Source organism: Cydia fagiglandana, chromosome 9 (assembly GCF_963556715.1).
Source record: "Cydia fagiglandana chromosome 9, ilCydFagi1.1, whole genome shotgun sequence".
Taxonomy (NCBI): domain Eukaryota; kingdom Metazoa; phylum Arthropoda; class Insecta; order Lepidoptera; family Tortricidae; genus Cydia; species Cydia fagiglandana.
In genome coordinates this window covers 20,255,554-20,272,331 of record NC_085940.1, presented here as the reverse complement: position 1 = coordinate 20,272,331, position 16,778 = coordinate 20,255,554, and the positions used below count along the sequence as shown (strand labels likewise).

General features: G+C 38.1%; 2 protein-coding genes across 2 annotated transcripts; both read right to left on the bottom strand.

The window, feature by feature from the left end:
- Positions 1–5,244: 5,244 nt before the first annotated feature.
- On the bottom strand, positions 5,245–10,513 carry LOC134667806 (uncharacterized). Its single transcript, XM_063525212.1, has 4 exons — positions 10,242–10,513; positions 9,009–9,438; positions 7,507–7,784; positions 5,245–6,497 (listed from the first exon to the last, which is right to left on the bottom strand). Exons 1-4 carry the CDS (start codon positions 10,402–10,404, stop codon positions 6,073–6,075), a joined length of 1,296 nt encoding a protein of 431 aa, XP_063381282.1. The 5' UTR covers positions 10,405–10,513; the 3' UTR covers positions 5,245–6,072.
- Positions 10,514–12,497: 1,984 nt separating this feature from the next.
- LOC134667538 (uncharacterized) lies at positions 12,498–15,857 on the bottom strand. Its single transcript, XM_063524961.1, has one exon. It carries the CDS (start codon positions 15,459–15,461, stop codon positions 12,528–12,530), a length of 2,934 nt encoding a protein of 977 aa, XP_063381031.1. The 5' UTR covers positions 15,462–15,857; the 3' UTR covers positions 12,498–12,527.
- Positions 15,858–16,778: the final 921 nt, after the last annotated feature.

Genomic DNA, 16,778 nt, shown 5'->3' with positions numbered 1-16,778 from the left:
AACGCGTCTTAAGCCGTCGGAGTAGAGTACAAAGCTCTTTTTCGATCAACTGAAATATAATATGATTTGTTTAATTTGTTACATGATTCGCGTGCATTAAGAATTATTGTACGGCATTAATAATATCAAGTACCAGACACCATTTATTTAGTCTCTAATTGTTGTTGTTTTTACAGTTAGGATAAGTAGATATATGTACTTAGATAATAATAATAACGTATATTTGCCTTGTTTGAAATGTACTTACCAAATACGTTACATTAAGGTTAAGGAATTCAATTAAAGTTCCCTTAACATAATTATAATTTAACTACACATTGAATTGAATTATGTCACAAATAAGTAGGTATACCTATGTTAAAGCAATAATTTTAGTATAAAATAAAATAAAAAATATATTTGTCGCCGTCATTGGAATTTTCATTGCAGCAAAATATGTTTTAAATGGCAACTGTTTGCATACTAAACCAACCCTTTTTTACCATTAATAAAATAACATCAATATCCGGGCTATTACAATAAAGTGATTAAAGGAAATTATCGGTAATTTACGGTTAATGAAGCTTTTAGTGCATCACTATTGCAAGCAGAACCAGTCTGTGACGCCGCCGCGCTGTTTAACTGGATAGCTAGTCTGTGGGGATTTCATTTGAAGTTTCTACACCCAGAAGTAAGTGTCTTTTCGTGTTTATTTACGGATTTTTACCTAACAAATGGTGAGTATAAGTACTAACTACTTAATCGTAAAGGCATTCGTTAAAATTTTAATTAGGAATACTCTGGCACAGCGACCTTGTCAGAAGAAAACGCGGCAAATTTAAAAAAATTAGGCCGTAAGTGTTGACTTCCCACTTTACTTCCCACAGTATAAATAAAAATACCTAGATTGATATCTCAAGATACTGAAGTATTAGAATCATTGCGTGTTAAGTATTTTTAAACACTCAAAAGTTTGTAATTTTTATTTTTTTGATCCCATTTTTATATTATTATTAATTATTTTACTTCGACATTTAAATTTTTTGATGATATTTTATTAACTTCTGTAGAAAAGGTAAAGTTTTTATGGCATAGGCAAAGTATAAGGAGGATAACTTGAATTCCTTATTTTATGTACTTACTGTACTCTACGTTATTACACCAAACTGGTAATTCACTGGCTAACTAAAGTTTCATCAAGATCTGTTTACTTGTTAGTATGTATTTTAATTAAATTTTTAGCAATCCTATCCCGCATATCTAGTGCGGGCGCGGCTTGGCGCGAACGGGATCGATTCAACGTCGCGTCACGCCGCCGCGGCGTTGCCGCTCCGTGCGTGTTTGGACTGCACCGGCAAACGTCATAATAAAAACTTTTCGACTCTGCACATACATTAGGTATACTTACCTACTTAAATTTGAATGAATTCCGTTGCATTTTGAAACTGATTTCTTATCTGTGCATTGTGCTTTCTGCGGTGTTCCATAGACAAACTTAAGGTTTTCGGAACGGAGTCCTAGCATGATGCATCAGTGCATCCAATGAACTAACGCGATAATACGATATAATATATTAAATTTGTTATAATTTCATTTAACATTACACAAGTAATTCTCAACGGTTTTTACTCATTTCGGAGGTTTTGCAACCATTTTGCAGCTGTTTTGACAACAAATTTGAAACTTTTGAATCCACTACCATGTACATACAAAACTTTTGATTTCCGTAATAATGATATACATAGGTAGGTACTTTTGTTTATCTGATTTAAAAACTTAAAAGGTGTAAAACGTAATGTACTCACGTGAACCAGTACCTATGTACTCGTACAAATAAAAATCCATGCACTTTAAAAGTGTGCCCCGACCCGCATGGGGCATTCTCTAATCCCTCTAGAGACCCTTACATCAATTTAGTTATATGTAGTTGTAGTACCGTATTATGGCTATTAATAAGCACCTATTAATATTAACAGTTCCCGGTTCAAAATTCAAATAATAATTAAGTAATTCAGTGACGATGACAATGAAACTTCTTCATGGCGGTTCTTTTTGACAAAATTAAAAATAAGTATTGAAAACTTTATTCTTCAAATTAAGTACTTAATAGATTAAGGAATATTTTCAAATAAAAACAATAAAATAAATAATACAAATAATATAACCGTTTTACCTAAAGCTTTTACAAAACGGAATAACAACGTACTTAACACCACAACACACACAACAACGTACTTCTCAGTTGCATCATTTGTGGATAAGTAATAAAGATTTTCATTTTTTATCCCAATAACGCGCGGCAAGTACAGAACTTCTAGAAATATTGAATGACAGGTAATTACGAATAACACCAACTAATTTTTCTTGCTTAAACAGGTTAAAACATGTATTCAAAGTCTTCGTAGAATCATCAAAAAAAGCTACCAACTCAACTACCATTTTGAAACCTTTCAAATCTTTGTTTTACTTTTTTCAAGACAGGAATTTAAGTTAGATTACTTGCATTTTAGGGTACGCAAGAATGACCTTTAATGTTCATGTATTAAGGGTTTAATTAAAAGGTACGGTACCGTCTGACAGGTCTGACGTGGGTTGATTGATGATTGCGCGCGAGTGGAGCTTTCAGTCAAAACAACTGTCAAAATGGCATAAGTCGTGCGTTCGTTGGATCTGTGGCAACGGCTTTTAGTCACGGATTTCAGCTGTGACGTAATCGGGAATTTGATTAAATTAAACTTATTAAGATCCACATTAATTTTTACTGATAAAGTGTGGACTTCACAACAATAAAGAAACAAAGCTGAATACTCTAAAGTTGGCAGACTTATCTCATTTCAAAATTTACTATAAGAAAGCTTTTTTCCATAAATTAAACAAAAACTCCCTATGAAATTCGTTAGTAGGTACCTATTAAATAAAGTTAAGAGTTCACATTATAGCACAAATTTGAAAGTTTATATTTGTTCTTATAAAATGATTGTAGGTACTTTTCATGTTGTACCATTTATAACAAGAAAAATAGGTAATAATTATACAGTATAAATTCTTGATAATAATATGAAAAGACTATTCAAGGTAAACTATTGAATTTCAGTGAGAGACAGCATATAGATTGCAGAAACTTCAAGGCCTAGGGATGGGATAGGGTCCTATATTTTTGCAAATCAAAATCGAAATAATTTGCATTTTTTTATTATTATAATGATATTTTTGCTAACAATGACAACACAGGCTTAATGATAGATGACTTTATCCAAATCATAAATTAACTGGCACTTCCTTACACCGCGTAACTGTAAAATGACGGACGATATCTTTATAACGCTATCACGTGGGCGACAACAATCATCATATCCTTATAGAACATGAGTATTAAAAAGTAAAGATTTTTCCCCTAAAACTGCGCATATTCTTCTATCTCCGTGCGATATAGATTTGGGGGCCGCCGATGAGTCCGGAAATGAGGGTCGCGCACGGGGAGCGGGAGAAAGCGCTTGAATTAATGCGTTATTGGGGACGTCACCCGTTTACGAGACACTTCGGCGTATAGTAGTGGCGGTTATCTTGACCACTGTGCTACAGATTTATTACGGAACAATTCTGATCCTTAGAGATTTATCGCGATAATTTTGGCTACCTACTTATATCGCTTTTAATACAAACGATCCCTTAATCTTATATTCTATCTATTCTTAATTGATATAATTTGGTAAACAATCAGTAGGAATTCAGATTTTCTAATAGTGATTGATCTATTTAACAAATAGGATTGCCAGGTTATATTTAGGTATATTGCTAAACAATTGACCTATTTTAAGCACATTTGTACATTTATACAATATGTACAACTAAGCTAAGCTAACTAAATATAAGCTTTGATTGTTATAACATAATTTTTCAACAATTTCATGTTTCTGCAAGTGATGTCAAAGATAATCAATCAAAAATCAAACCACTCTAGCACATCTCCCCTCGCGGCGAGTTTATATCAACTTGACAAAATAGACAAGCTAAACACACAGGGATAAACGATACCGCAAAATAAACTTGTCAAATCTCTCTCATTTGACAGCTCATCTACGCCAAATCTTTGTCGTCTCGTTTGACAGCTCAACTACGCGCGACTGTCACTTTACTGAGTATTGTCACAGTTCGTGAAGAAATGTCTAATCTAATATTTATATCGGCCTCGGCAGTACAAACATTGCGTGCTTATAATTGGGAACTGACAGTTTCTTATTGTGTCCTGCGAAGTACGAAGTGGGTCTTATTATAGAGAAAATAAGGAATACTTTGTAAATAAAGGTTTGGCTACAGGGAAAACTGGTTCTAGCCATAATAACGAATGTCCTAAAGGGCCAAGAAAATAGAAAGTCTGGTCTTATCTGGTTCAATGCTCCTAATCGTATTTACGAAGTATGTACCTAGAGATGCTACTCTATTCCTTTATACCTATAAAAAGAGGTTTTGTAGATGACGAGCCATACTTAAGTTACCGTTAATAAGATCAAGTGACTTTCCGAATGCATAATTATACTTTAGCCAAAATAAAGCACTCTTACCTAATACTTACAGACATGTAAGAGTGAGAAAGTCAAATATTTAATGCTACTACCATCACACTCTAGAATCTGATTTATTTTACCACAAATAGGACTGTGAATGGTATAAGTTTTAGAAAAAGAGAAACCTTTTATGTATGGTATGGATGGACACTTTTATTTGCCACGGTAAAAGAGATCGGTAGCATGTGCTCGTCTAAACTACTTAAATATATATTCGAAAGAAACATTTATTGTATTACATCATAAATGGCTGCACTCGCTGTTCTGTTATCTCTATCGGATATCGGTAGTCTATAGTCTTCGCCACAACTGACATGACGCGTAACCGAAGACGCGTCAAACACGCTGACAATCTAGATTAAGGCCGAATACTCGAGTTACTAACATTGCGGAAGGCATTTCATGTCTGTGCGTACCGTGCTAGAGGGGCTGATAGATTTTGAACAAAATGTTGTTAACTACTCAACAATAAAGCAATATTACAACCACGATCTATTTTTTCCTGTTTATAAGTTGCACACCATGTTACTTTCGGTTTTATGTGGATTTGTTCTCTCATTTATTTTTAATATTTTGCCCCAGAGCTAAGTCTTTCAATTAATAATTACTCTATTATATAGGGTCTCTATTGTTTCCCAAATAGTTTTAAGTCATAATGTATTGTTTGCCGAAAATTCGGGCAAACAATACATTATGACTTAAAACTATTTGGGAGTTAGTCATAATTGGTTTTTCTCAGAAACGCGTAACTTTTCAGGATTGGCATAAAACAAACCTAACCTATACCTTACGAAAATCCTGAAAAGTTAACGGTTTCAGTTTTATGACTAACGACAATATGACAAACGTTACATTATGACTTATAACTTTATGGGAAACAAAGGGACCCCAATAATTACACCTAATCGGAGATATTCGAGTAATTTTGGACCATATAACTGTGATACACTGACTACCACTAACTGTAACTACTCGTTAGAAAGAAATGTTTCGGCTTCATACTGTTGAAGTCACTAATTAAATCACAACTTATTCTCGTCTTAAAATGTCACTAATCTTCCTTCCAAACACTGCACAAAGCAAACTTCTGTCTTGACTTCTTCATAAATTAATCACCAAGCACACAAAAATGTCTAACTGCCACTGTCTAAGTGAGACCACCAGCCACGATTTCATTTATATTGAATTTTTATGAGTACCTAACTAGAACATAACCCTGACCTAACTAGAACATAACTGGTGACCGAAGAGCTGGCGGCTTCCTCGCAAAACGTATCAGTATTGCGGTACAACGAAGAAATGGTGCCATCATCCTTGGTACAATGCCTCAAGGGCCTATTATAGATTTAAGGTATGTATGTATACATGTATGTAGTTGTTAATTTAGTTTAGTATTTGTATTGTAGTACCTCAGTATATTTAACTGTGTAAATAAATAATATTTATGAAAATGAGATAATTAATTCTAACTTTCATATTCTCGTTTGACTTTACACAAGTCTCCATCCGGGCTGGCACTTTTCCTGCGCTATAACTTATTCCTATTCTTATTCTGCGCAGCTATCTCATTCAGTAACATCTCTTGCATCCTGCTCCTGACCACCAAATTCCTAGTAGGTTCAAGTTGCCTCAAAAATGGCGTCAGCGACTTCAAGAACATCAAATCATAGTCTTCATAATCCATTTTGAAGCGTTTCTCAGGAAGCGGATCTTCTTCTAAATACACTTCGAGATTTGTATCTGGGATGTATTTAGTTTCATAGTCTATCTCTTTCTCTTCTTGGTCGCTATCTGTTTGTTCGTCTCCCTCTTCCTCTGGTCGTAGGAGGTAACTCAGGCTTTTGAAGTACCGCCATCTTCCCCCGTAATCGTCTTTTGAATTAACGTCGTTCTTTTTGATTTCTTTCTTAAAGAAATCGCGGAGGTTCTTCCATTTTACGCGGATGATGTCCTCTGCAAAGATAATCACTTATTAGTTTATAATGTTTTTGATGTCCACAACTTTATGTTTCGGAAAGTTTCAGTACTGTAAAACCACCCATATAAATATATTCTATACCTACTCCAAAAGCTCTCAATTGTGTGAATTTAACAAAATCCCATAATTATTATTGTCATTCCTACCATAGACAATTTAGGACAAATAAATAGGTTAAGGTACTTTAAGTTGTTATATTTCCGATAAAAATTACCAATATGACCATGCTAGGCCTGAATATGTTCTTTTTGGTTTAAGGTCTCTACAAACCTCACCGATACGATATCGCGTGCTATTTTTGATATACATATTACATATATGTAGTTGGTCAAGCAGATCTTATCAGAAAAAGGCGGGAAATATGAAAGATGTAGGCGCGAAGGGATATCGTCTCAAAGAAAATTTGAATTTCGCATCTTTTCCTACTGACAAGATTTGCTTGACCATCTATATTGCAGCATTACGATTGAATTAATGGCACCTCTGTAGGCGGCATCGACAATGTATCGAAAATCGCATACAAATTATCGTTAACGTCTTTGCTATTAAGTAAATACAAAAGCGGAGTTGAAAACTTTTTATTCGTAAGCACGCCAAGTTCCGTTTTCATAGCAGTATGAGTATGACAGCTGTTAGCGCCTTTTTAGGCGATAATCGGTTGGCTAAATTAAATGCGCACGAGTCATCAATCATCATGATAATAACCAATTTATAATTATGCACAATAATTGTTATTAATGTAGGATAAAATGATATAAGATCGATCAGAGAGTGAAGAAAAAACGTAAAATAAAACTGCGTGTTTCATTTTGAGGACAAATTGTAAGATATACGGATATGTTTCGTTCGACTACTGCGAGATTATGAAAGCAATAAGAAACAAAACTAACAACATGACACTCTTAACGCCATCTATCCGCGCGATGCGATAACCGCCATTCAAACCAATATTGTGCACACTTGCACAGCATGCGTCACACTCACCTGGCATATCCAGCGTCTTCGCGGCGTCCGCCCACGCTACAGACAGCTGGGACCTGTCGCCGTAGTTATCATCATCAGGATTCCAAATACAACCATGTTTCTTTATTTCTTTAATTAACTTCAAAATATCACTGTCTGACATTTGGATTTTGGACGCCATGTCTATCGCGCGGCGTGGTCGCGACAACTGACGCCGCGGTCGAAGGGGCGCGGCGCGGCAGACGCGACGTTGCCGCGTCGTGCAGCAAGCGTTGAGGCATTTGTAATTTTTGTAGGGACTGTTAAGGAAAATGCTTTGTATTCCTTAAATATAATTAATTACTAAATGATAATAATAATGAGAGATATTTGTTTAGCATAGAATTGCTAAGATTAATAGTTTGTTTTGTCGCCCGATAAACTATCAATTCGCCGCGTGAGTTGTACGGATCGTGCAGCTGACGGCACAGATGTCATGCCATTTAATTTTAAACTTTATCTCACCATAATAATAAGTAAATTTATTTGTGTTGCCGCCGTAGCCAACCAGGTCGATTTTATTTTTAAGTATTAGATTTTTGATATTGACGCCATCTATGAATACTAAATGGAACTGAATGGCAGTCTTGTAATCTTTGACATGTGCATAATCTCGCTTCGTGTCCGACGACGAAGTTACGTTCTTAATGTGTAGATGTCGCTCTGCTTTACGGCACGCGGCAGCAGTTTGTTCATAGCGAGATTGAGTAAAAGCAAGTACCTATTAAATTAATTTAGGGTTCCGTATTTTCACACGATACGAATATAGCAACAATAAAAGTCGTACAAGCCAAGACCGGCAAATATAACAAAACTATAAAGGGTATTTTGGCTGCGGAACCCTTAATTTTTTTGACCATGGTTGATAGAATGCGATATTTTATTTCGTAGTACATATATGTATGTCAAAGAAAAAAGGGCAATGACGCTGCATTTTTGCCTCAGCCAACGCTGGTTGGCATGATTTTATTATTGGACCAAGATCACGCCAAGGTGTTTAAATGAAATTGCATCTAATCATGTAGGTTCTGGGTACTCGTATTCGTATTATTGGGTGTTTTATGCGGTAATTGGCGTATTCTAATTTAAATGGCCTAAAATGGCACTATTTTTAGTAGGTACGCTTCGTTTATTACGATTTTAAGAAAGAATGCTGCGAAAAAGTATATTTTAAGTTTTAATGTTTTTAATAGATACAGATATTTTTTTATAACTTAACTATTTTTGTCTTCAATGTAAAAAATAATCTTGGAAACCCTTTCCAGTATTCAATTGTATCTATTTGATGATTAATGATAGATGGGTCTAACACATCCATCATTAATCATCAAATTGCATACACTAATGTTAAAATGTCACACATATTGTCACTTTTTTATCCGCTACAACAGAGTGAGAACAACCATTGTCAATACGCTTGAAATTTTTTAAAACAAGAAGTAAAACACAAATCTCTCATCTAACATCTCCAACCTCACTATCACATCTTATTCCTGTTCATATTCTGTGCAGCTATCTCATTCAGCAGCATGTCTTGTATCCTGCTCCTCACGACCAAGTTCCTAGTCGGCTCCAGTTGCTTAAAAAACGGGATAAGTGACTTCAAGAACATCAAATCGTAGTCCTCTGAATCATTTGGTTTGAAGCGTTTTTCTGGAATAGGATCCTCTAAATACACTTCAAGGTTTGAGTCTGGGGCGTACTTCGGTTCGTATTCTATCTCAACATCGACTTTTTCGCTCGTGCGTTCGTCATCCTCTTCTGCTCTTGGTAAGGACAGATGTAGTAGATAGCCGAGGCTATTGAAGTATCGCCATCTCCCTTTGTAATCTTCCACGGAAGTGACATTTTTCCTTTTTACTTCCCTTTTGAAGAAGTCACGCAGAATCTTCCATTTTCCACGGATGACATCTTCTGCAAAGAACGATAGACGTATTTTTTAAACTTTAGATATAAATAAGATAATCATTTATTTCATTTCAATCTTACTTGGTATATAATTATGTCGGCGGCCGATTGTAAGATCAGGCATATCGTGAAATTCCTAGGCATATCGTGAAACGTGAAAATCTTTGACTCGTTCCCTAAGTCGACGGAGCCCCGCTACGCGGGGCTTCTATTTCTGGGCAGTTTGCACTTCGGGCATCTGAAGCAACCTAACGAACCTATCTTACCTATATATTGGTTTAATGTGACTATCGTCAAAACATTACACAGGAACATTACGATCTGCCTGATCTTACGATCGGCCGCAGACATATACCTACATAGTGGTGTGGTCATATATACTAAAAGTTTGTTAATTATTTTGTCTGTTTGTTGTAAGATATATCCTTACGAGTATATGTATTAAGTAAATGTATGAATTGCCTTCACTATAACTAAATATAGGTATTTTTTAGAATTTTAACAAGTACGAGTAAACTTAGCAAACCTAGCTAGTGGTTACTGGTTACATATATGTACATTGGAAATTTCACTAAAATACGTTACAGTTTACGAGTCAAATTTAATTCGGACAGACATACCGACACGAAGAAATAATAAGAATTCCATTTTTCTATCCTGGCTACGGAACCCTCACTAATAACAACAAACGGTCTTATCAACATGACACTCCCAGCGCCATCTATACGCCCCACTCAGTACCACTCAGAACAAAACAGCATACAGCACAGCTCATACGATGCAAGCGACGTCATAGAAACTGAACGTACCTGGCATATCAAGCGCTTTCGCTATTTCGTCCCACGCCACCAACAAATGCTGCCTATCGCTGTAGTTTTCGTCCTCAGGATTCCAAATACATCCGTGTTTCTGCACTTCTTTAATTAATTTCATTGTGGCACTGTCTGACATTTGTATTTTACTGAACACCATGATGATCTCGCAGCGTTGCCGCGGCAACTGACGTACGATCAATGAGGGCGCGGTGCAGCGCGGCAGGTGGCGGCAGACGCGACGTTGCCGCGCCGTGCAGCGCCGAGCGATTGCGGCATTTGTGGTTACGGCAATGGAAAAGGAAATTGTGTATTGGAGATTGTACATCGATCGTTATGAAACTACAATGATTAAAACAAAAATTTAATAATGAAATAAGACTTGTCGTTTAACCGATTATTATTTAAGTTGTTTTGGTTTATGTATATTATAATAAAATTACTTAAATAAATAAAAAAAAATGTCAGTTGACTAATTTGATTACTTACACTTCAATTTTGTAATAAAATCACAGATCACTTGGGGTAGGTTGGGGCTATATTGGGGCAGACAAAATGCCATTTATAAGCCAGGAAATTAGAAGGAAATATAAGGTAAGTATGACGCGCCGCGCGAAACTTGCCGCCTGCGACGGAAGATATGGCATTGCCCGGGGTTTTACTTAATTTCAATGTATATGCATGTACATGGTACTGAATATAGAATATACTTATAGTCCGTTTTTATTAGCATTAGAAAGAACTTCGCAGAAGTAAGCTTGTGGTTCCAAATCCGGCACTTTTAGCGGTAATAATTTGAAGTAAATTATATGTATTGACCATGCTACATTAGATAATTCAATAAATATTAACAATTAAAGAGCCTGATAAAAACTGCACGCTTGCTTCTGTGGAGTTCTTTCTAATGCTAAAAAAAACGAACTATACTTACTTTTGTTTAAATTAAAATCATGTCGTCAGACGTCGCTCGGCTATTTACGCGGCCTCTGAGGCACTCCCGACAATGTACCTAGGCTATCTAGGACTATTATTGCTAGGCTAGGAGTTAAAATTACTTAAATTAGGGAAAAAGTACACGTTAGTGCGTCCAGCCAAGTTCGGAGATTTGGAACTTTAGCTGTTACTTATAGAAAGCATCAACGAACGCACAATTTTGTCACCCTTTTTGTGTAAATTTTATTCAATAAAATTAAAACATAACTAAATGTACGTTTTTAAGCATTAATCTCAAAAAAAAAATTACTCTACTACTGTTCGTTTTTTTTAGCATTAGAAAGAACTTGCAAGAAGGTAAGCGATCTTGACATGTCTTTTAATTGAAAAACGCTTTTTAAAAATCAAAAACGATTACTTATGAAAGCAGAAGAATATAAATGATCGTATTAGATTCATAATTGTTACATATTTGCCGTAACTTATTTTTAAAATGTGTTTTTCAATGAAAAGACACATGAAGATTGTTTACCTAATTTCTAATGCTAAAAAAAACGAAGTATAGCAACGCAACTAGCAGTTTTTTGTCATAAAAAATAAAAAAAATATGTAAATTGCAATTTCAAGTCTTCCGACAATAAAATATATAAACAAAAATAAAATATATAAATAAACAATTAGGTATTTAAATAATAATTCCAATAAGTACACCAATACACTTGTACACCAATAAGTATGTGAGCAATAAACATAATTCTATTCTATTCTTGTATGCATTATATTTTTGTCATATACGCCATCTCTACATTTACAATGGAACTGCGTGGTAGATATGTAATCCTTTGTAAGCTTGCTTCGCAGTAGACAATGAAGTGACGTGTAGATGTCGCTGCGATCACAGTCGGCTCTAATGATTTTTGGTTGGCTCGTTTTACCTTTTTACCAAATCAAAGGCCTAGCCTAGCAATAGTGACACTTGAAGCGAATTTAAATTTAAGTAATTATAAGTAAGATTTAATTTCTTAATTCACGTGTATTTCGTCTAAATATGTCAATACCATTATTTTTCGATTAATAAACTACTAGATGAAAACCCGGCCACGCTCGGGTAAAATAAATAATAATAATAGGTAATACTCATTGTTCAAGCTTGGAGTCTTGAGTATTAAATAAAAATCGCAGATACTTAAAAAAGCTTCTAATTCAGGTTCCACAAAGGTACTTAAGATTAAGTGTATGTATATAAAAAATATTTGCGTGTATGACGCGCACATGAGCGTGTATCTCAGAGCCTAATGGTTGGCTAGGCATGTAAGTAGAGGCGGCGGGGCGCGGCAGTGGTCAACAGGTTTAGCGGTGTACGGTCCCCGCTTCCCCTTCGGTGGTAGGAGCCGAAACATCCTGGGGGCCCTTGGAGGCGTCAGCCTTCAAGGCTTCATGGGTCTCGTCCAGCAGAGGGCAGAGGTACTTCACACCTCGTTTATAGGTGCCCGTTACAGTAGCAACTTCAGCTACTCGCGAAATCCCGTCAGCGCCAGGAAACAATTTGGCGACTCGTCCAAGCCGCCAGTGCAGTGGAAGAGTATTCTCTTCCTTGATTAGGACCAGGTCACCCAGTTGAAGAGCTCGTCCTGGAACACGCCATTTCGTCCGTTGCTGGAGCTCGCAGACGTATTCCATTTGCCAGCGCCGCCAGAAGTGCTGTCTTAATGCCTCGAGCCTCTGAAACCTATCTAAACGGTTTGGGTTTATATCCGCGAGGTGGGGCGACGGCAACGAAGTGAGCGCGCGGCCGATGATGAAGTGACCTGGGGTTAAGGGTTGGAAATCGTTTGGAGAGGACGACAAAGGACACAAGGGACGACTATTCAGGATGGACTCCACCTGACTAAAGAGAGTTGCCAATTCCTCATATGTTAAATGAGCGTTACCTAATATACGATTGAGGTGAAATTTTGCCGATTTGACTCCTGCTTCCCACAAACCACCAAAGTGAGGAGCATATGCCGGTTGAAATTTAAATTGTATTCCCTCATTTGCTGCAAAATTGCAAACCGTGTCTGAGTTTGAAGTAAGGTAATCGCTAATTTCCTTGGCCGCTCCTAAAAAATTACGTCCATTATCGCAGAAGATCTCGCGAGGTCGCCCTCTGCGAGAGATAAAACGTCGCAGCGAAAGAATGAAAGAATCCGTCGACAGCGTGCTTACTGCCTCTAAATGCAAACATTTGTACCGGAAACAAACAAATATAGCTAAATAGCACTTTGTTATTTTGCAACCTCTGCCATGCCTGTCCGTAATCATAAACGGACCTGCGAAGTCTACGCCGACACTAATAAAGGGAAAATCAGGCGTTACGCGCTGAGAAGGCAGAGCGCCCATCAAGGGAGCAGAAGTGTTGCCAGCTGCGCGGCGACAGGTGACGCATTGTTGCGATACGGTGCGCGCAAGTGTGCGCCCCGATACGGCCCATACAGACTCGCGAATGGCGGCTAGAAGCAGCTGAGGAGGAGCATGCAGGAGACGGATATGTTCCTGTTGAAACAACAATCTAGTCAAACTATGTTTGGCATGTAAGAGCATTGGGTGGCGTTTGTCAAATGGATAAAACGACGAGGACAGACGTCCACCAACTCTGAGAAGCTTGTCGTCATCATCGTAAAATGGGTTCAACGATAAAATAGGGTTTTTAGGGCCTAAAGGTTGCTTGTCACGCAACAATTTCAATTCGTGAGGAAAACTAGCCTGCTGTGACATAGCGACTAATTTTTTAAAAGAAACCTCGAGCTCCTCAGGTTGTAGCACACCGGTAGTTTTATTAGATGAAACACGGCAGTTATGCGCAAACCTAAGCATATAAGCTACCGCACGTTGTAAAAGTTTGAGTTTCGAGTATCGATCGAAATCAATAAAGTCAGTTTTTTGGGAATCGTTAGTGATCGCGACGTTAACCTTTAGCTCGGGTAAATCGAGCTCCGAGTTTGAAGAAAACTGAGGCCAGTTATTCTGTGGCTCGTGCAAGAAAGATGGCCCGTTCCACCACATGTGCAAATCAGATAAGCGACGCGCTTCGACCCCTCTAGATGGGTAGTCAGCCGGATTTAAAGCGGTTGGAACGTGACGATACTCACTGCCATCGGTGAGTTCTAAAATATGAGCCACGCGATTGGCAACAAACGTTTTTAATTTTGTTTGATTAGTTTTAAGCCATGCGATCACAATTGACGAGTCAGTCCAATAAAATTTCTGCGCAATCTGGCAGCGCAACGTTTTAGAAACAGCTGACGCGAGCTGCGCGCCTAGAAGGCAAGCACATAATTCCAATCGAGGAATAGTCGTAGCCTGGACCGGCGCGACCTTGGCCTTGGCGCACAGCAACCTGACTACAACATCGCCCTTCTCATTAGTGGACTTTAAATAAATACAGGCCGCGTATGCAACTGAGCTTGCATCACAAAATACGTGCATCTCGATATGCGTCGGCGAGTCGCAAATAACATGACGAGGTATTTGGAGCGAAGTTAAAGACGCTAACCCGTTTATAAAGTCCTGCCAAGACTCGTTTATGTAACTCGGCACGGGAATATCCCAGTCGATTTTTTCAATCCATAATTTTTGAATTAAAACTTTAGGTATAATCGTCAGCAAACACAGGAGGCCTAAGGGATCAAATATTTTACACGAATCCGATAAAATTGAACGTTTCGTAGGGTGGCCGTCCTTGGCAGAATATTGAGTAGGAAAATGAATGATATCTGCCTCAGAGTCCCAGCCCACTCCTAGCGTGTGCGACGACGAGCTAATGATCAAGCTACCTTTGTTTATACCTACACTATCGTTTTGTGAGTCATGCAAAATTGACGGTAAATTTGAGCGATATTTGCGCAGGGGAAAACAACCAGCTGCTAGCGCACGCTCAACCGACTCTTTAATAGAACGTAATTCCTCCTCTGTGTCTGACCCTGTTAATAAATCATCCACTAAAAAATCATTTTGGATGATAGTTTTAATTTTTTCATCTGCACATTCCTCGCCCAACTGCCACAAACAGCGTGTGCTCAAAAAACTAGCACTTGAAAATCCGTAAGTGACCGTGTTAAGCCTTAAAGTCTTTAAAGGTTCGTTCTCATTGGAGCGCCAAAGAATTAATTGTAAATCGCGGTCGCATTCCTGAACCAGGACCTGCCGATACATCTTAGCGACATCCCCAGTTAAAACATATTTGTATGTACGAAACCTCAGGAGGATATTAAACAGCGAGTCTTGAATCGTTGGCCCAACCATCTGCAGGTCATTTATAGAATAGCCAGACGTGGTGGGGGCACTACCATTGAATACGACCCTTAACTTCGTAGATTCGCTGGAGGGCTTTTGCACACAATGATGTGACACAAAAAAGGAAGGATCCGGAATGTCAGAATCGGACACAGAGAGATGGCCTAACTCGGCATATTCATTTATGAATTGCTCGTAAGCCGATTTCAACTCAGGGTTGCGTTTAAATCGTTTCTCTAATGCAAAGAACCGTTTTTTAGCAAAGCGATATGAGTCCCCTAAACAATCGGGTTCCGTAATTAATGGCAGACGCACGTGAAACCTACCGTTATCGTCACGATAAGTGTGAGTGACAAAATGTTGCTCACATTCCGCCTCCAAATCGGTAAACGGTTGACTAGGTTGGAGCACTTGCTCCAGCTGCCAGAATTTAGTAAGCGAGTCGTCGAGATTATCACTTGTGTACAAGTGATTGCATTGTAAAAAAGAATTGAACGACCTTTCGTTAGACATTGAAAATGCATTGTATTTACTGACCACTAACCAACCTAGTTTTGATTTGCGCAAAACAAGCGTATCGTGCCCTAAATCAATTTGCTCGCCTCCAACCAAATTCCAGAAAACGTCACCGCCAAGCAAAATATCTACAGGTCCGGGCTGATTAAAATTAGGATCGGCGAGTTTTTTATTACATGGCCACTTGATGCCCGACACATCGATATGCTTTAGTGGCAAAGTGCTATTAATCACAGGCAGTGCTAAACATGCGATATCGAATTTAGCATTTTTATCATGTTTAGACCGAATTTGCACAAAACAACGCTCGGGATTACTGGATATAGGAACGTCAGATAATCCGAACAGCTTTGTATTACTGGGCAGCGGTGCGAGTTGCAATTTCTGTTTATAATTGGTTGTCACAACAGAAGTCATACTTCCGCAATCTAAAAACGCGCGCGCTGTTACATAATCATTAATAGCCGGGCTATATATGTCAATATACGCGGTAGGTAAAAGTATTTGATCTGAGCGCGACACGGTCATATTCGACGACAGCCCGAGCTCGGGCTCCGAACGCGGCGGAGGCGCATCTACGGGCGCAGCGGCAACCTGAGGAGTCTCCCTATGCAACAAAGTATTATGGCGCTTCTTACAAGTGTGACACGGAGCTACTCTGCAGCGATGAGAAGTGTGCCCCTTCCGCAAACAGTTGAGACAAAGGCGTAACCTTGACGCTCCGGAGATCCGGTCTTCAACTGGCAGGGACAGGAATGACGAGCAATCGTAAATCCGGTGCTCGCCGCTGCAGAACACACAGGCAGGAGG